The following is a 20,303-nucleotide window of genomic DNA, read 5'->3' as shown; positions in this document are numbered from 1 at the left end:
AGTTCTTCTGGGTGATTTTATCTCAGCCAGAGCTATAGCATCAGTGCCACCAGAGGTGCAGTGAAGGGCAGCTTGGCTAGCAGTATGAGCAGAAGGCAGGGCCAGGCCCACAAAGCATAGCAAAGCCCTCCCAAAGGAGCAAGGGAGAGGACACCTGGGGTACTCTCCTGGCATTACAAGAACAGGATCACACATGTCCCGAGCTGCTCCTGTCTCCATGGATTGGGGCAGCATCCCTCACTGCGTGCTCTGCAGCCACATCCCAGGGTCAGGGAGGCTTAGGGCTGCTATTTTCATTCCCTCTGCACCAGCAGGACCTCACAATCCTCTCACAGAGCTTCTCCAGCCTTAAACTTATCCAGGAGGCCAAGCCACTTCTCTGTACAACAGATGGTAATTAAATCTAATCCATGAACCCTGTCATGATCCCAGGCAACAGCAGAGGCTGCAGAGGAAGACTGAGCCTCACAGTTCCCCTCAGGTGAGCAGCTTGCATTTCCTCCGCTCTGCTAAAGCTCTGGAAATGTTGCTCTTCCTGGAGCCCTGCTGCAGAGCTCAGGGAGACGCTAACAAAGAAAACTGTTGATGCTCTGACTTGGCTGTGCTGGCTTGTGGACACGCAGCAAGGACACACCACAACAACTCCATGCTCTGTGGAACTCAGGGCTCAGCACTGCTCTCCAATAAGGGGGTTTCCAGCTCTGCTCCTCTGCCTTCGCTCCCAGGACCTCTACTAGCAGTAAATCCTGCTCCCTCTTCTTCCTCACTTGCTTCTTCCCCAGACCCAGGATTCCCAGCCACAAAGGGCGGTCACACACTGCATTTCTACCACTCACAAGCTGGCCAGCATCAACTCCCCAGTGAATCCTGCCCCAGGAGTGCCCCAGGCCCTCCCGCACTGCTGCCTCATCACATCTCTTCTGAAAGCAACAGGACAAGCCCCAAGGACTTGAGACTTGAGTGCCTGGAGGTGCACTTTACTTTGCAATTCTCATGGCACCCCCTTGTATGCACTCACGTTTGGTGCTGCAGTGCTGTACAGCAGGGAAACCTTCTGGGATCCCACAGGAACACCCAGCACATGCCAGCAGCATAGCTTAAGCCAACACTGCTCACACTTCATTCCTGAGAAGTGCCTTCTTCCTTTCTGTTACATTTGTGCCTGTTCACAGAATAAGAGTCTGGTCCCTAAGCCTCCGGAAGCAGAGAAAAATGACTTAAGTTGGTATCTTGGGGTCCTACTGATCTCCTTACTAATTAAGCAATTAGCAGTGCACACGCTACCAACTTGCTTGCAAGAAAAAGCAAAATTACACTATATTAGTGATGGCTGAGACCAGCTGAAACGATGACTTCCAACAACCCAACCCAAGTGACTGCTCCTGTCCTCTCCCCTGGCAGCCAACGGGTGCCACAGGCTCTTACCTTGGCCTTGCCTGTGCTCTGCAGGATGTGCACCAGCGCAGACGCCATCTCCTCTTTGTTCTTCACACTCAGCGAAGGCTCCAGCACTGAGCACAGCACCATGTAGTTGTTAGTGATGTACTCGGCGAATTCTTTGTACATCTCCATGGGAAGAATGCTCATGCTCTGGTAGCGTGACTTAATGCGGATCATGGGCCCCGGGGATTTGCCCTTCCCAGGGTTGGGGCTGACCACAGGGTACCACTTCTCCACGAACTGCCGGCCCGTGACAGAGCTCACAGGGATGTTCACTTGTCCGATGAAATTGGTCTTGTCCTTCTTCTTCTTCTTGTCAGTCTCTTTGTATAAGTGCACCGTAATGTTTTTGAGCGATGGGAGGTTATTAAATTCAAAGTGCTCCCCCCAGAAGACATTATCAGTTTTCAATTTACAGGTAGTTCGTGCATAAAGAACATCATCCAGGCATAATTCACACAAGTACTTTTTCTTAGCTGGCAGGTCCTTGGCTTCGATAATCCATAACTTTAACATATTCTCCACTCTTCTGCTGTTGTCCTAGAAAAAAAGATGCAACAAAAAAAGGTCAAGAAGAAAAACAAAGCCATGCATAACAAAACTGGAGATAGGTGTTAATTATTTCAGATGTGCTAAATGAGCAGAGGCTTAATTACATTTTATTTTAAGGAAATACTGGCTCTCAGGAATTTGCATAATAATGCTACTTATGTTAATTTTCCAAATATCACCGTGCTCTCCACATCTGCTGGTGCCAATTAATATAAGCAACAAGGAAGATAAAACCCCTCCGCATCACAAATGGGCCAAATCCAATTCACTACCAAAAGGACCTCAAAAGAAACCTGAATGAACCCAACCAATGACTAATGGCCTTTGCAAAGCAACACCAATGTCACAGGTATCACACTATTACCTTCCTGATCCATACAACCACTTTGCAGCAGCATTGCAATACATTTTTATTTATTTTTGAGTGTAACAGAGCAACAACAAAGGGACCCCAATGCACACCTAGGGATCGTCCCATCCATGGCTGGAACACAGCTACCTCTGACATGGAAGAAGCACTTGCAAAACCTCAATATTTTAAGGCAGAAGTCCAGAGCATCCAGCTAAGAGATGGAGGGGAATTACGGGACAGAGTGAGTCATATGCAGCAGAACCATTACAATTCAGAAACAGAAATTTGGCCTGGAATCACTTAGATAGCATGTAACAAAGGATAATGTAGACCTTACACAGCTCTTGGCAATGCTGACCTCATGCTGGAAGAACACCAAGGGGCATCTGCAGCACTGACTTATGGGCTCTGCAGAAACCTGGTTTGGACGCCTCTCGTGAAATTGCAACCAAGGCTTATCCTGCTTGGGTTTGCAGTCTGGGCAGCAACATCTCTGCTGCGAGCCCTCAATGGGGTACTGTACTGTACTGTAGGTTCAGGAAGTACACACAGCAACCATACAAAAGCACTGGATTCCTGACAGAAATATCAACTCTGACACTGAGAGTTTATTGTCTACAAACTCAAACAAAGATGGAAAGTTAGCCATCAGCTAGCGGCATGTTTCAAGATGAGGGCACCCTTCCAAATGAGTTTCCACTGAACACTGCATCTCAAAGACACACTGAGTGCCTCGCCCTCCCTCACATTCCTCAGGCTTTTCTCACAGTGTGACCTTCCAAACCTCACAGCTCCTTCAGGCCATCACTGCCAGGCCGCTGTGCTCAGAAAGGCATTGAGCACTGAACTCCACGTGCAGGACACACTGCGAGGGGCAGAAGCCCACCTTTCCCTCTGCTGCTCCCATTCTGACGAAGGAAATCTCTTCTGCTGAATGAGGAACAATAAGCTTGGACATGGAGGGCTGTGGCTCTGCTAGCAGCCTGCCAGGCCCAGAGCTAACCTGTAATGCAGTTATGTGCCTCTGATGCAAGGAACGAATTTACAGGATCCCATCATTTGTGTCTTCTCTGATCAGCAGAAAATGACTTGTTGATGGAGCTCATCAGCTGTGAAATCCTGCAGCTGATGAGCCTTGATCAATCTTTGTTAGCTAACTCCAGTGCAGAGAGAGGGAGATGCAGCTGTAGAATTTATTTTAGGACATATTTAGTCTTAGTGGGTCATAAAAACACACAACTGCCTGTAAAAGTGAAAGCTATGTTCCACTACTGCCTCAAAGAGCTCATTGTGATGTGCCACCTGAATATCTCCATCACTGAAGTTGACAACACAAGAATTGCCAGAGTCAGAAAATGTGATGTGTGAACTCTTCATACTATTCCCTGGTTCTGCTGGCAGCTACTGGCCATCTGCCCCAGCACTTTGAGGGAAGTCCTACTTAAGTGGTAAGTACCATTAGTAACAGAGCAAGACTGAAGACTCTCGAGAGCTGATCATGTCTCAGCAAAAGCTGAAGCTGCACGTGCTGAGAAAAGAAGGAAGAAATAACTGGCACTTTCCTGTAAATATAATTGTGGAAGAAAGCAATATGGAAAAAGGCTGACCCACAATTACACTTACTCACTGAAATGACAATACCTCCCCTGCTGCTACTATGCACTGGGCTATAAAATGTAATAACGAGGAACTGAACTATAACAGAGGCAATTCCTCATAGCCACTACCTTATTTGGGTGCACGGCACGCCGCAGGTTTTCCATCCATTTATCTCGCTCTGCTGCAGAACGACACGAGAAGCACTTACTTCCTGATGAAGTCGTCACCTACAGGGAAAGGAACAGGATTATGTCTTGACCAGCACACTGCAGACTGCGATTTGGGGGAGAAGGGGGGGTTAGGAAAGGTGAGAGGGATTTGTTTTTATTTATTTATTTTTTAAATTTAAGTAAACAGCTTTACCCAAGCATGAAGCAACAGCCCCCTAAGGCCAGCAGAAAGACAGGGCAACTCTGTATGTCACAGAAATAATCACAGAAGCAAATTCCAATTACTTCTCCTCTTCCACACCAGAAAACACAAGATAATGGGCCCTGTGCATGTGATGCTTTAAACCACCACGTTTCACAACCAAGAGAGTGAAAATCCTTAAATGAACTGAAGACAAACTGCAACCACTCGCCATTCCTCCAGACTCAGCCCGAAACTCCCAACAGCAGACACCGTTCCTTGCTTTCAGAAGAGCACCTTCTGGACCCCAGAGCGGGAAAAAACATTTTTGGTTCTGAGCTCTGACCCGAGCATCATATGGATTAGTGATCTTCATGAGATACTGATTATCTCGATAAAGAGAGTATTCTCATCTCCACAAGATTGCGAATATGCTAGAATACTACAAAGGTAAGGAGAGAATCTGTTAATAAAACTCACGAGTAGGTGACCCCTAAAGTCAGATAAAATCCTGCCATTTTTAAAATGTCTCCAGGACTGTATGCTTCGAGGCTACTCAAAGTGCACTACAAGGGGCCTCGGTGGTGCAGCACTAGAAGATGACAACCAAGTTCCATTTCACACAACAGCTGTTTCACCTGAAGCGTTCAGATGACTTTCCAGGGTAAGGCTCACACTGGCAGTAAGCAGCACAGCCACCTGCAGGACGACACACCAGGCCAGCAGAGCCACCATGGCCGGGCAGGGGCTGGAAGGCCATCGAGCAATGGTGACCGCTCCCCCAGCAGTGCTAAACCTCCCCCCTACATCCCCTCTGCTCAAGGAGAGGCCAGGATGAAGTTGCTCGGTTTTAAAGCCCTGCAGCAGTCTTTTCTTTCTCCCCACAGACACAGCACTTTGGTTTGCTAACACAGGAACAGAACCCTTCCATCCTGACTGCCGCTCCTGCTCCAGGTCACCAGGATCCCAACCAGCAGAGCCAGGAATAGGCCCTGGGAGACTGGACTGGCAGAGTCCCTCAGCAGGCTGAGCTGCCCGCTGTATATTTAGCACACGCAGCCTCCGCGGGGGCACCGGATGGTTTTTCTGACTGGAAGGTCTTATAAGGAGAAAGATGATGATGTTGAATCAATTTAAAAAGCAGTCAATGGGGAAAACATGAAAATACTGACTTCCAAGCACTCAGCAAGTCAGTAAAAAAGCAAATTTCACAGACCTTAAAGCGAAACAACCCAAGGCAACCTTCAGGCACTGAGGAGGGGAAAACACTCGTGCAGTTCCACCACTCCTGGCCCAGAGAACCACATAATGCAGCACACGGTGCTCAGCCCCACACCACTGTGCCTGCCCACCACCCAGTGTGGACCCAGAAAGATCTGCAAACTCATTTCACATCCGACCTGGGCAATGTTTGAAGGAGCCCCTCTGGAGATGCACGACCAAGGCATCAACACAATATGCCATTTCGCTCTCACCGAAGCCCTTCCCTCTGGAGCCTGCTGATGAGTAACCATCAGGTACAAATCAACGTCCCTTTTGTTTCCCAGCATTCTTCCCTTCCTCTGCAGGATCTGCAGAACAGCAATTAATGTGTTCTCTTTTCTGTATGACTCTCCTTTATCCAACTCGCTTAAAAAAGGAATTTTCTTCCTCCTTACAAGTGCATGACTTGTGTCATTTCCCTCTCAGTCAACTTTCTTCAAGTACTGTTCATATCCCTTCCTCTGCTCTTGTGTGCTGAACAGAATTGATAAACAACTCTTATATTATGGATGTCACATCTATTTTCCATCTAGCTTCATTTTATCTTTCTTGAGTGGAATATAATGGAGGCCATATAATTTGCAAAACTGTTTTCTCCTGACCTGCCACACTTGCTCAATTCTACAGAGAATGAACAGCACCAGAGAATTTATATCTCAACCCACTCCCTCAATTCACAGTTCATGTTTGGGGCTATTTTTTAATTTATTTATTTTTAAGACTGTTTCAGCATTACCTGCTTACATTTTAAGATGATATTTGAATTCATTTATTTCAAACTGTGCTAGTTCCAGAGGAACCTTCCCCTGTCCTGTCTGACTCCTGGATGCTGGCATGCCTGTCTTTGTGCATCTCTGCCCATTCTAGGAGTGTCAGCATCCCCACCAGCCCCTACAGCACAGCACTGCTCTGTTTCATCTACTCCTCGATGTTCAAGTACAACCAGGTTACCTTCTCTTCAACACATTGACCATCTTAATACTGCAAGAAAACCATTTCCTAATTCTGTGTTCAGGCACTGCCATAAGCAATAATACTTTTCCACCCATGATGCATGACAAACCAATCCCAAAAGGTATGGCACTGTGTTACCTAACAACAGGCTTGTTTGTACGTGTTTCATTGCCTCCTGCTAGCGCAGACCTAGCCATGAGCCGTAACAAAATGCATAAGCCATGTAAAAAATACCCTAAAATACAGTTTTTATTTACACAAACAAGAGAAGTTTGAGTTTTCTCAAACACTCAACACTTCCACTGACAAAAGCAGTCTTTGTGACCACAAATAACGTTCTGTAAGCTTGGAATTGAGAAGAACACCTTCTGATATCTGCACGAACATGAACTACATGTTTATGCTCTGCTAATACACAATGCTAAGCAGTCCAGCACCCGTGTCACGAGCATACCCTGCTGTGACAATGGTTACACTGCAAAGACCTGCTCTGATTTATGGATATGCTCCCCCTTGGAAAGATGAAGTAATTTTCTGCCCATGGAATTGTCTCTGCATAACGATTCAGAGCAGAAATGCTCTGTAACAGCAAAAGCCCAAAGCTTCAATGATCCAACACCCGGCTCCCCAGCCAGCTTTGTTACACAGCACACAGATGATGTGCTCCTTACCTCAAAGCAGTAGTCTTGTCCCAGGATGCTGCTGTGGACCGGCTTGATGACCACTTCTTCCTCCATGCTGAGATCCAAAGCCTCAACAGCACTACTGGGACTGAGCAGAGACTCGTGGGAGCGCGATTCTTTCAGCCTCGGCATTAGATGGGATCTGGAGGAAAAATGCAACCGTATCAGTGGATGCTTTCCTGCCCAGAGAAATGGTGAAGCCTATCTGTTAACAACAACTGCAGAATATTCCTATGAATGTTTTGCTGTGAGATAAGAGATGGACCAGAATAGCATCCCCCTGTGCACAGGCACCCTTCCCCCCCTCCAGGCACGCATACAGCTGTACCACAGATGCAGTCAGTGTGCAGATTCTCACACTGTAACCAACAATCTGAGGACTCGTGTGCTCCATCCTACTGTCACACACGACCCCAGGATAGGAGAGTGTGGAAAATAAAGCCATGATAGCCCTATCGATTGATCTAAATGCTCCGGAGTCCCACTGGCAGCATTTAGCAGCAGGGAGCCCACAGACAGCAAGCAGCACACCATTTTCAGAGGCAGCCAATACAATCAATGGTACTGTAACTCTTACAGCAAAATCAGAGTGCTCGGGGGGGGGGGGGAAAAACAAAAAGAAAGATAGCTAGATACTCCCAGGGAAAACACAAGACAGCCACAAAGTGGCAAGGGAAAAATAAAGAGAGCAGAGGGAGCAGTTGCTTTCTCTGTAGTCTGCACCACATAAAATGTTCCCATGTATGGCAGCTCACAAAAGCTCTGATCTCAGCAAACTCTGACCTTTCAAACCTCTGGCAAGTACTCTGAGTCTTCCAAAGAGACCATGTGTAGGTCTGTCTGTCCAGAAAGAGCATGCTGCTCTATTCAAAGGCACGGAAGGACAGAAATAAAGGCAACTTGAGATATTCTCAGCACAGTGCTCCTAATATTCTCCATCAGATTGCTTTGCCTGTGAGCATTGAGTTTTGTCAGTGTCCAGAACAAAGCTGACCAAAACACAGAAATGTCAATAGTGCATGCAAAATTCATGGCTTCCAGTGACTCACATGCCAAGCGCAATCTTAAGAACAGCCAAAGTCAAGTCTAAGATAAACAGCACTGGAAGATTTGGCATTAAGATTCAGGCCACGGTCAGACCCGGGGTGATAAGGACCAGCCTGCAGCGGGGTCATCCCACCCAGGCTGCATGATGGCATGGATGGAGGAGACCCTGCAGGGCTGATGGCCAGGACCAGCATGGTGGCACCTGCTGAGGGGTCTGCAGAGACCTGCATGGCCACACCGGCATCTCTGCTCAGGGAACAACCAACAGCCCTCAAATGTTAAAAGCCCTGGGTTAATACAGACCCATATGGAATCACAAACAGTGGCTCAGAAGCAAAAGCCTCTCCATCCCATCAGCAATTCTCTAAGCGGCCCATTCACCCCGTATCTCTATAGTGAATAAATTGATCTTTAAGAACAGAGCACAGTCATTCCCAGTACTTTGTGGCAATTTTACACTATTTTCACAGAAAAGGATCCATATCGGCTTCCTCTGAGCAGTACTGTAGATGAGCTCTAGGATGGGCAGATGGATCAGGTTCCCCCCGGGCGCTGAGCACCATGCTAACACCTAGCAGCGCCAGAACAGACAGCTCAGCCCCAATAAGCTCAGCACTGGGCATCCACAGGAAGGCTTCATTCTGTAATTTACAGATGAAATTAGAAGAGCTAAGCAACTGAGCTGGGACTGCACTCGTCTGGGCATATAAAAATATTGGTAACCCAAACCTACAGCTGAGGAACTGCATGCTGTAACGCACCGAGCCTGACTGCTTCATGCTGGCACAGATTTTTTTTGTTGAGATTAAAACAAACCAAGGGTGTTTTTCATCCAAAATTACTGCAGCTGCAAGGCCACGGTTGGGAGTGCAGATGTGCAGCACAAAGAAGCACCACGCAGGAGCTTCTTGGGACACATTATGTTCTCACCATATTCAATAAACATTTATTTCTACCCTTCCATACTCCACATACGCCTCTGGGTATCCTCAAACTAGCAGGTGCCAGCCATTAGAGGCTCTTGCTTGAGATTCCAGATGAAGGCTGAGGTCTCTCTGCCAGAGGCTCCCAGGGGCAGCACCAGCACTGCCAGCATCCCCAGGCCTGGTGTCACTGCAATGGCCGGGCCCTGGGGAGCATAGCAGGAAGCGAGTGCAGGGAAGGACACTGCGTCCTTCACACTCTGACCCAGAGGAGAAAACATTTCCCATGACTGTTAGTGAGGAACAGGACATCAGTGGCACGAGCCACTCCCTGGAAGATGCTTGCTGCCTCTGTCCCAGCTCCCACACGTCCCACTGCAGGCTGCAGGTTGTTCCTGGCTCAGGGAGATGCACTGTCCACCCTGAGACCCCTCGGCTTCACGCAGGGCCAGGCAGGACGTGGCTCCCTGTGGTCGCAGAGCTGCACCCACAGCCCCTCCTGCAGCAACAAGTGCAGAAATAACAATAAAACAGCATCCCGGCTTACATGAGCTGATCAGATCCAGTCCTTGCACCTTTGTTTTAATACGGTGGGAACAGACAGCTGCCCAAAGACAACTCACAGCGGGATCCCTTCTTCCAAGCAGCGCATGCAGTTCTTTTGCCACGGGCCTTATTGTAATCCCTTTCTATGTACCTAAAGCTCAGTTGAAATGAAGGAGGGGAAAAAAAATCTCATAAAGCACCACATTAGTTCTAAAGAGAAATAACATTACTGCTAGTGGCACTGACCTGAGAGCCCTACACAGAGACAGCCAGGCTCTGGTTATTAAAGGGAGAGGTTTACTGCCTAAGAGCAATGAGAGAGGATTGCTGTTCTAAATAATAAAAGTCATAAAACATTACCGGGCAGAAAGATGCACTCCCACCCCACCGCTTCCCTCGTGAGCCACCAGAAGCCGGGTGCCAGGTGTTGTGGGGCTGACAGCAGCCCAACCCCAGCCAGGGCTCTGCATTCACACCAGCTGGGAGCAGCAGCTTCCCCCTCCTTGTGTCACTGTGAGGCTGCAGCGTGGCAGTGGGGACAGGATCGGCCCTGGGTCGCAATGGACTTCACGTTCCCTCAGGAGCAGACAGATACACGCAGCTAAGGGCACAGGGAAGGAAACATAGGGCCTGTCTACACCAAGTTACCCTGGAGTTGTGTGGTCAACTTATACAGCCTGCTTCCAGAATTGCTCTCTTGTGAAGACAAGCCCTCTGAGGGGCAACCCCAGCGGTTTTTTTTTTCAGGACCTCACCTGCCTGAAACCACACAGCTGCTGACTTCTGTGGTTTGTGATGGAAACGCTCCCGATACATTTGAAAGATGGAACTGAGCACAGAAGTCAGCTGGGAGCAGACGAAACGTAAATCCAAACGTGGAAAAAAAACCAAGAGCTTTTCTTCAGCCTCCTTCCATTCCACTGCAGGAGCACCAGCAGACCAAGGGACGTCCCAGCCCCACTGGGCTCTGCTGCAGAAATGGCCCTGTGCTGCTGACTGCCCGGCACAGGGCCACGTCCCATCCCCTGGGGACGGATGTGACACAGAACTGCCTCCCACTGACCTCCTGGCCGCTGCCGCAGTTCTCAGCCATTCCTTCCCTAATGCCTCACCCCACAGAGCACGTTGCTTCCATTCGACAAATAAATATTGAAGCGATGTTATGGGAATAACTGAGAGCACAGCACAGCGGAACTCACACGCTCCCAGAGGAGCAGCGAACGCAGCTTTTTCCTGAGCATGTGGCTGAGGTCCCCGCATGCACTCTGCACACATCCTGCCAGGGCAGCGCTGCTGTGTTTGGCCAAACTGATCTTTCACAGAGCACAGGAGGTGCTGCAGCCTTTGGGCTCCCGGGGCAGCTCACTGCGTCACAGTGCCGCACGGAACACAACACCTTTACTGAGCCACGCAACGGACATGTAATTAAACTTATTAAGGCCTGCCCTTGTTTTCAGACTGCTCTCAGTTTCAGCTGGCAGCAGGATTAATCACACCTGGGAGGATTTCGGCAGCTCTGATCAGATTTCATATTTCTTTTTGCCAGCTGAAGGATGTTCCACCTGTGACACACACCTGGGCACAGCCCTGCGGTGGCTCAGCAGTGCAGCACGGGGCTGGGACAAGGCTGAGTGTGCAACGTGCAGCAGGACATAAGCTGCACAAGCAGCAAAAAGGCCCAACAGCAAGAAATACACTGGGCTCCAAACCACCACCTGAGTTTCAATAAGCAAAAACGTTTGAAAAGCAACTTCTCCCTCCTTCTAAGAGCAGACTGGCACCATCATTTCCCTTCTTTAGGAGCAGTCAACACTTCTATACAAAACACGACCACTTCTCACCACATTAGCCTACACCAGCATCCGTTAACGGCACTGTAGCTGCACACAACGGACACAAACCAGAGGCGCCGTTCGGAGCCCCGAGCCCGCGGTGCGATGGCACTGGGTGCAGCCGAGCAACGCCCCGCCGGGCCCGGCCCAACCGCCCCCAACGGCACCGCAGCTCTCCGCAGCTGGGAGGAGTTTGGGGCGCCGATTTCTGACCGGCACAGCTGCGCTCGGGGTGACACGAGAGGCGGAATCCGAACGAGAAGGAGAAAAGCAAAGCGGGATCTTTCCCTTCGGATTAACCGCGAGCGAAGCGTAGCCGCGATCCCCGTCTGCAGCCGCGGCCCGTTGCCTAAGGCAGCGACCATGTTTTAATAAATAATGATGAAAACAAATTCTTAACACACAGACTCACGGACGGAGCGCTGCTAAAAATAACCGCTCGGCACAGAGGCGCGGGCTGGGATCGGGCTGCAGGCTGCGGGCACAGCGCGGCTCGGCCCCCCGCTCGCAGCCGCAGCGGCCTCCGGCGTCCCCGAGCGCTGCCCCGCGCGGTGCCCAACGGCCGGCCGGGAAGGGGCGGCTCCGCTCGGGGCGGTCTCGGGGCCGACGGGGGGGGACCCGCCCGGACACCGCGACCCCCGCGGCTGTGCCCAAGGCGTCACGGCTCGGAGCCGCGCCGCACACGCGTACACACCCGCGTGCACACACCCGCACACGCCCGCGTATCCACGCACAACCGCTCCCGCCGCGCTGCTCACCCTCCGGGCCCGGCTCCGCCGCGCCGCCCCGCTCCGGCCGCCCCATGCCGCGCTCCCCGCTCCGGTCGCCGCCCCGCCCCGCTCGGCAGCCGCGCCGCTGCCGGGTCGCCGGATTGGCTGCGCTGTAGCTGGGCAGAGCGCCCCGGGCCCGCCGCCCCCGCTCCCCGCCGGCCCCGGGAGCGCTCCGCCGGAGCCCGGGTTGAGCCGGCCCTGCCCGAACGGCCGCTGGGGATGAGCTCGGGCTCGAGCACGGCCGCCCCGCCCCGCGCTGCCCTCCCGCCCCTCCGCGCGCAGCGGGCCCTGCCCCACGGCTCCCGCCCCACAGCTCCGCTCACCGCAGCCCTCCCGGAGCGCCGGTTTGCTTGGGGGGAACCTCGGCGGCTCCGCGAGCCTTGATCTGTGCAAAGCCCGCACCACTGCGCTCCTTCCCCGGCCGCCCCCCCCCCGCTGTCCCCAGCGAAGGACGGGCACCGGGCCGGAGGACGCAGCGCCGCCCGGTTCGCCCTGCCCGCACGTTCCTTTCCCCGGTCGGAACGCCGAGGCGGGCACTGACCTCCGCAGCAACGCGATCCACAGCACGCAGGAGCGTTTGCAGCAGCACCCGGCGCGAGCCATGGCCCGCGGGCTCCCGCTCCCACCTGCGGGCTGCGGCCGAGGCTCGGGCGGACCGCGCGGGGCTCTCTGCCCCCGCCGCCCCCGGCGGGGTGAAGTGCGGCCGCCCCGCGGCCCGAGCAGAGGCCGGGCTGCGCCGCATGCTCCTCTCCTGGCCGCCCCGTCCTCACCCCGCCCGCAGCCGGGCTGCCGCTGCCGTCCTGTCGTATTCGTATTCAGGTGCCTCCATTACTCATCAGAACGAAGCGAGGCTATCGAGTAAATGAAAAACCACCACATGGCACCGTCCCCTGGCTGTTATTTATGGCTGCTTCCTTTTCCACTTTTCAAAGGCTACCGTCCACGTCTGCAGCAAACCATCAATCCTCCGGCTCGTGCACCTGGCAGCCGCCGCCGGTCGCCATCGGGGCGAGAAGGACGGCAGGGGGAAGGGTCCCGCGTTAAAAAGATGCCGGAGTGCTTCCCCGGAGCGGTGTGGGTGCAGCGGGGCCCGGGGCCGGGCAGGCACCGCCCCAGGAGCCAAAAGCGGGCAGAGCTGGGGCTGCGGGGTCCCAAAAGCTCGAAGGAAGGGCAGCAATCATGTTGGACGCGAATAACGCAGAGCTCTTCTACCACCTAATGCCAGCGGGGTCCTTCTCTCCCTTGCGGGTTGGGCCGCTTCCCCACCGTGCCCACGGGACACCGGGACGGGCATCGCCTCCCACCCCGCAGCCTCAGCCCGGTCCCGCAGGCAGAGCTCCGCACCGAGCACGTGGAGCAGCGCGTGTTGCCGCCCCCCTCTCCCCCCGGCAGCAGTTTGAAGCTCGCTCACCCTTTGCTGGCAGATGCCAGGCACAAAGACAAGCTCGCTGTCCTCGATCTGCTTTTCAAGGCTTCTATAAAGTAGGGCACCAGCATCAACCCAGCGTCAGGTTTTTGATACATGGCTGGAGTAGCCAAAAATAATAACGAGCGGCTTCAGTCAATCGTTTCGCTCTCAAATCTGCAGCAGCAGCACAGGGGTCCTTTGTGCAGCGGAGCAAAAATTCAGGATGTGCCAACCCGGCTCCTGCTCTGCAGCGCCCGGCCGCAGCCCCTGAGCAGAGCCTTTGGGCCGTCACCCCATCCCCAGCCAGCAGCCCCCTGAGGCGCTGCCCTCTTTCCCTTCAGCACGACGTCTCCGTCGCTGCGGCAAAGCGTAAGGTCAAGTTACAGTTTTACTGAGCACTTTATCTCTCTGGCAAGGCATAAAAATGCAGAACCTGAACTTTGGAACGAGCCTCACACACGCAGTGGGTGGAGAGCAAAGGCAGCAGGAAAAAAGAACCCAGGTCCTTGCTGCAGCCCAGCTCTGGAGTATTTCCTTTTGCACATTTGGACACGTTATTAAGACAGTCTGGAAGGAAGCAGCGAGCGCAAATCACGCGTCTCTGGCCTTTAGCAGGAGCCAGATGTGCTGGGAGCAGCGCTGCTGGGCAGCACAAGCTCTGCTCACTGAATACCCCACGTTTCCATTCCTGACATCCCACCCGGTTGGTCTGTTGGTCGGTCTGTCTGTGCACAGCTGCACCTCTGTGTGACACAAACACTGACTGCTGCCCACCGACCGCGCGGTTTTGGCTGACAACCCCTGGAGCTGTGGGTCTGCCATGAAGGACACCCATTCCCACCCTCTCCATTCTCCTGGGCTTTAAGGCTCACAGGTATCACGGTGCTGCCTTCCTGGCCCTGTGCTTTAAGGCCATGGGGACTCACAGCCTCCTGCTGTGCTCACCTCCTGCAGCCATTAAACCCAGATAGCTCTCACTTTTATTAGCCGTGAAGCCGGTGCTTTATGGCCACGCTTCTTTCAGCCAGATTCCCTAATGACCTTGAAGAGCAGGAAATGGAAGGGTCGGTGATTATCCAAATTTATTCCAAATTTTAAATAAAAAAAGTAAAAAAAAAAAAAAAAAAGAAGCTTAGAAAAAGTTAAAGTCAAGAGGCTGTGGAGGTGCTAAAAAGCGCTGTTTGGGGAATGTTCCAGCCTGCCCGGGTTGTGGCACAGTTGAGCACCACGCACTGCAGCTGCACAGCTGGCCACTGTCTCCAGGCTGCTGGAGCTGAGGATCACTGTCACTACGGGCTTCTGCTGAAAACTTTTCAGTCCACATTCTATAGCTTATGGCACCATCACACCACAGATGCAGTGTACAGATGTGTACAGATTTCGCTGCAATGCCACTAAATCTGCTCTGGGGATGCCCCGCATTCACCAGCACAGCGGTGCTCCCACAGTCCTGCCTGGAGCGCGGCTGTTTGCTCAGGGCTGCTTCAGGACAGCACAAAGCTCATGTGAGGCTGAACAGCCCACATCACCCAGGCCCTGCCGATGACCAAACACCAAGAAAAGTGAACTTACAGGTTATTAAAAGGTTTCTTCACCTTCTTTATTAAAATATGCTTGATGGCCAGAGACAGCACAACTGATGTCAAGCACTTCTGCACAGTCAGGCTCCATACCCAATAGTACACGGAAGGAATATCAAACCTCTGAGCAATGCTGCCTGGTACTCTGTATTTCATAGCAGCCAGACGGAGCATCTAGGCCGGCCAACTTGTCTCTCTGCTCATAATTTGCTTCACCCTTCTGCTCTCCTGAACAAGCACTGGCCTTTCCTTAGGAATGTAATGCTAATCAGCAGAACCCCACATTCACTGAGACACCATCATCCTTCCTGGAGGTTTCACTACAACGTAACACTGCTATTAGCTGCAGGTTTTTATAAATCTTTTAGTGAAGTCCCATTCCCACAAACATCCAGTATCACCCTGCGCTATTAGTCGTGCTTCAGAGACACCACTTAATGCTCCCAGCAATGGGAGCCAAGAAGTGTCTGCAGGACTCAGGTTTTGAATTTCAAATCCAAACTACAGAAGAAGTGCCAACAGTGCACGGCTCTGAGCCCGACACGCAAATACATCTTAGCATCCAAACAGCACTTTGTTTGCATGTGTCCCTCTAACAACGCTGGCATATATAACGGCCTCAGTTTAATAGCTTCTAACTGACTTTGGAGACTGAATGATGCTGTTAAAAATGAAAATTTTCTAATAAGTTAGGAAAATGTTCTTTAAAAAAAAAAAAAAGCTCAAAGAATTTTGAAGTTTGTTCTGATTGTGTATGTTTTATCCAGAGGTGGCACCATGATGTCAAACTAATTCCTGCAATTTGCTGCCTGCCCTGCAGCCAGATAGATGTTAGTGTCTTTTAGGGATATACAACACATCCTTCTCATGGGAACCTGCTTTTCAGATGGAATGAGAGATTCACATGGTTGAAGGTGGTGATTTTTCTGGGGCTCTCAGAGCTGCAGCACCTGCTGGGACAGCGGCCCTTGGAAGGCACAGAATGGCTTTGCCCTGCACACACAGCAGCTGTGCATTCCCTGCTGCAATGGGGATGTGGATGGCAGCAGGAAGGGCTGAGGGCAGTGCCTGGCAGTCGTGCTCCCAGCTACTGGCACTGCTAGTGGCTCCGAGCCCCCCGCACAGCCGGGGTGTCACCAGCTGGGTGCTCTGCACAGCAGGCTCCAGTCTCTGACATGGACACAGTTGCACCTCACCTCTACACACAGCCACAGCCAACCTGAAAGCATCCCAAACCCCCCAGCAGGAAGACACGCCTGCCTGCAGAGCTGCGCAGTCACACCTGACAGAACCTGACCTCAGGAACAGCCTTCACACCACAAAGCCAACAGGTCCTGCCTGCAGTCCCCGTCTGTCTCAGACTCACAGGAAGAAGGACAGATATCTTTAGAAATCATCTCCCAGTTCTTACTGCTCTCCCTGCATTTGTCACTCCACCAAGGCTGAGCTGTTTCTCCCCAGAGGCTGGGACAGCCCCTGCAGCCCCACAGCTCCCAGCCCCACAGCTCCCTGTATGCTGGCCAGGCCCCTCGTGCTGTCCCTGTCTCCCTGTGCAGGGTCCCTTTGCAGGGCTGGGATGGATGCACTGCATTGCTTCCCCAACTCATCTTTATAAGCACCACTATCATCACCATGTACTTCACGCAATGCCAGGGGTAGCTCCTTCCAGACCTCATGTACAAATGGTTATTCAAACTTACAAAATGTGAAAAACTCCTAACAAGTAAAAATCCTGGCACTGTCCTAAATTAAATTAATGCCACAGCCAGCCAGGGGTACATGGATAAGCACAGAGCCAAGCCTGCACGCAGCCCTTATCCACAGCCCACACCTGCTGCTCCCTCCCGAAAGTTAAACTAATGAACACAGCGCACAGCCTAGAGTATTTCAGATACGGAAAAGGTCAGAGCAAAGACTCTGGAGTGAAGAACAGATTGAACTGCGTTCATAAATGACAGCCCCATTTTAAACCTGAAGTTATTTTTTCAATAAATTAGGACAAGTGAGCTTTCCTCCAACTCGGATAATGCATCTCCCCCTGGATATAGACCGGAAGAGGGCACGCACATGCAGGAATCAATGCTAATGCTTTGAAAGATTAATCTCTGAAAACTACTTCAATGGACTAGAAATGATTTCATAGAAATCTCTGTATAGCAAGAGCAGATAAAGCATCACAGTGACAGCGAGAGCACGCAGACTGAAAGGAAGGAAGGCGCGGTGCTCTCACTGTGCCACTCTGTGCCCATTTCCCAGCACTGGATACAGGCTGTGACACAGTGCCACTGCTGCCAGCAGCTCTGAGGAGCCAGCTGTGAGTGCACAGGCAGGAGGGCAGGGCCTGGTTTCCTGAAGGTGGGAGCACGGGCTGCTCCACGTCCAAGGAGATCCATGGCTTGTGGTTTCAAAACGCAGTCAGGACGGTACTCTGCAGAGGAGGGAGGACCTGGCTCTCATCAAAGCCAAGGAGAGTGCACTGAGGGCTCTGAACGTATGCAATTGTGGATGTCTCCATGCAGCGTGCCTTTTGGCACCTGGCAGGACAGAACTAGCCATGGGGCCGGCAAGATACACACATCTAAATCAGACCTCTGAAGTACAAAGTCTCAGTCTGTGAGTAATGTCACTAACAGAGGAGCAGCGCGGCTGCTCTGGAGCTGCAGCCCTGCCTCCTGCCCGCCACTCAGGGCTGCAGGGCTGCGCCGTGGTGGGGACACACATCAGATCTCATGTGCCCCCCAGGCCAGAGAGCAGACAGGGCTGGAGAGATCTCATCTTCCCTCGGAGAGATGAAAGCTGAAATCTACATTTGTTCTCAGCTGTCTTTTTAAGGAGTTGTATGTGATAACAAAAGCTAACACGTATAACAACCTCCCACCACCATTACCAACATATGGAGAACACAGTACCTCCGTCCCCTTCTGCAGGCAGCAGCCCAGGGCAGCAGGATGACCCAGGCATCTCTGCGGGCTGGGGTGGGATGGGAGCACAGCCAGGCCTGATCCCCAGCTCAGAAGCTGCACAGAACAATTTCCTTTTATAACCAAGTTATTTTGAATCTATCTGGTTAGACACATGCAAAGCACTGACACAGATGCACTGAAACTGGTTTGATCCTTGTCCGAACAGGATTAACTTGCCTTGGTTATTAACTAAATTAAACTCTAGCTCATTTTCATTGCAAAAATGGCTCTTTTTTCACATGTTGTGTCAGTGTGTAATTTTTACAGGGAGAATCTGGGAGGTCTTCCCCTTGCAGCAGGTACAGCACACAGCCCCTGCACTCACTCTGCCCCAGGTAATGGGGAGGCACAGCTGTGCCATCTCACCTGCAGTTTTACCTCATCCTCAACATATAAACCTTAGGCCATTAGCTTGTGCTGGTCACAAGAACAGTTAAAACCATTTAGAAACTACACTGAGAGCCTGAGCTGTGTAATGGCACTGAGTTCAGAACAGTGTGGTGCACGGAGCCATGCTTTGCTGCAGGCAGAGTGTGGGTTCTGCTCCCAGCCCTGGCTCTGCCCACCCGCTCCCTGTACCAGCTTTGCTGTGTGGCTCCCCAGCTCTGATGGGTTACATCTGCTCAGCAGAAAACCAACATTTCTATTTTACTGTCTTCCAAGAGAATTCAAAACATTTCTAGCCTTAAATTTTGATCTGGAAATGTGGGGTTTGGGTTTTGTTGTTGCGTTTTATTTCTTAAAACACTGACTTTACCAATTCTTGTTCTTCCAGCCAGCAGCCCTCTCCCCACCCTCAGAACTGCCGCTGTGTCAGTGCCACGAAACCACTCTGTCTTCCTGTGACAGATGCTAAGCTTAGCCCCAATCCCTGGGAGCAGACAGGCCCTGTATATGCACTCATTAACAAAATTGCAATCCTCCTGAGCTCATGAGGCCGCACTGATTGCACCACTACAGCTAACCCAGTTGATGGCCAGGGCATGTGGGCAGGGAGCACAAGCAAGCTCTTCCAGAATGGGCAGTGAAGTGCATAATGCTACGGTGGTTCTGAGCCCAAACGGCCCAAAGCACTGTGCAGAGCTCTGCAGGTTCCTCTCCCACCCCCAGTGCCCTTGCTTTGCCCTGACCAGCCCAGCACAGCCTGCTGATGGGATCCCAGAGCTCCCCAAGCACTGCAGTGGTGGTGTGGCTCAGCTCACCTGGCAGTGCTCCGTGCCTCCTCCCCTCCCGGCCTGAAGGGCTTCACGAACCATTTTGGCTGATCAAAACTGAAAGCAGCAGGTTAGCTCCCAAATGACAACAGTGCTGTAAACATCGGGAAGCAAAGTCCAGCCCAGCCCAGCTGGCCCCAGCTGCCTCTCACTTGCCATCACAAACAAGAGCCACAAGCCACTGCTATCAGCAGGAAGCACAAAATCCTAAAATGGCCTCGAAACACAACTGGAGCCATTTAAAAAACACATGCAGTGTAGTCAAAGCTGCCCCGTGTCCTTCCCTTGCTAGGCCTGAAGCCCGACCACTGCCAGGCACTGCAGATGGAGCTCCCCAGGCACTGAGCGGGCTTCACACTGCAGAGCTAGAGGCAAAAAGCTCCATCTTCCTACTGCCAGCCCTCTGCAGTTACTTCTCCCTGTCTGTGCTGCGTCTGTAGCTCTCTGCCTCGTCCTCCCACCTAATGCAATTGCTGTGAGCTCCATGGAGCCGAGCACACACAGAGGATGGTCCCGCAGGGGGATCACGTGCTGCCCGATGCTCCAGGCCTGGCTGCAAGGCTGCGCGCATGGCTGCAGCGCTGGGCTTTCTTTCCATTAGGAAACCATCAGCTTGTCAACAGGAATGACACAGACAGACCGTGGCTGCTGATGAGAAGCTGGGCACAATCGGTGAGTGAGTCACTCCATAACCTCTGGTCAGATCCCGTTTACAGAGCGTGAGGACAGCAAGTCAAACTGCTGAGCTTCATTCAGCATGCAAGGGGTGGGACATGCAAAGCGCTGATACAAAGCAGACTTCAGAGAAATGAAAACAACTGCCAAG

The 20,303-nt window shown here is 52.0% G+C and overlaps 1 protein-coding gene across 10 annotated transcripts in view; it reads right to left on the bottom strand.

Annotated features, from left to right (window-relative positions):
• Nucleotides 1-20,303, bottom strand: part of LOC125702400 (DAB2 interacting protein) — a 152,011-nt gene that overhangs the window by 29,726 nt on the left and 101,982 nt on the right. For 6 of the 10 annotated variants that reach the window (XM_048965569.1, XM_048965568.1, XM_048965567.1 and 3 more), the window contains 3 exons: nucleotides 7,183-7,336; nucleotides 4,072-4,170; nucleotides 1,426-1,980 (listed from right to left, as the gene is read on the bottom strand). In XM_048965569.1, the coding sequence (XP_048821526.1) occupies nucleotides 1,426-1,980; nucleotides 4,072-4,170; nucleotides 7,183-7,336 (808 nt within the window). Of the gene's footprint in view, nucleotides 1-1,425; nucleotides 1,981-4,071; nucleotides 4,171-7,182; nucleotides 7,337-12,300; nucleotides 12,376-12,853; nucleotides 12,977-13,723; nucleotides 14,107-19,465; nucleotides 19,489-20,303 lie in introns of those variants that run through there. The other 4 variants (XM_048965574.1, XM_048965571.1, XM_048965572.1 and 1 more) reach the window with 4 other exon arrangements.

Source organism: Lagopus muta, chromosome 19, assembly GCF_023343835.1.
Source record: "Lagopus muta isolate bLagMut1 chromosome 19, bLagMut1 primary, whole genome shotgun sequence".
Classification (NCBI taxonomy): domain Eukaryota; kingdom Metazoa; phylum Chordata; class Aves; order Galliformes; family Phasianidae; genus Lagopus; species Lagopus muta.
This window is presented reverse-complemented; position numbering and strand designations above follow the sequence as displayed.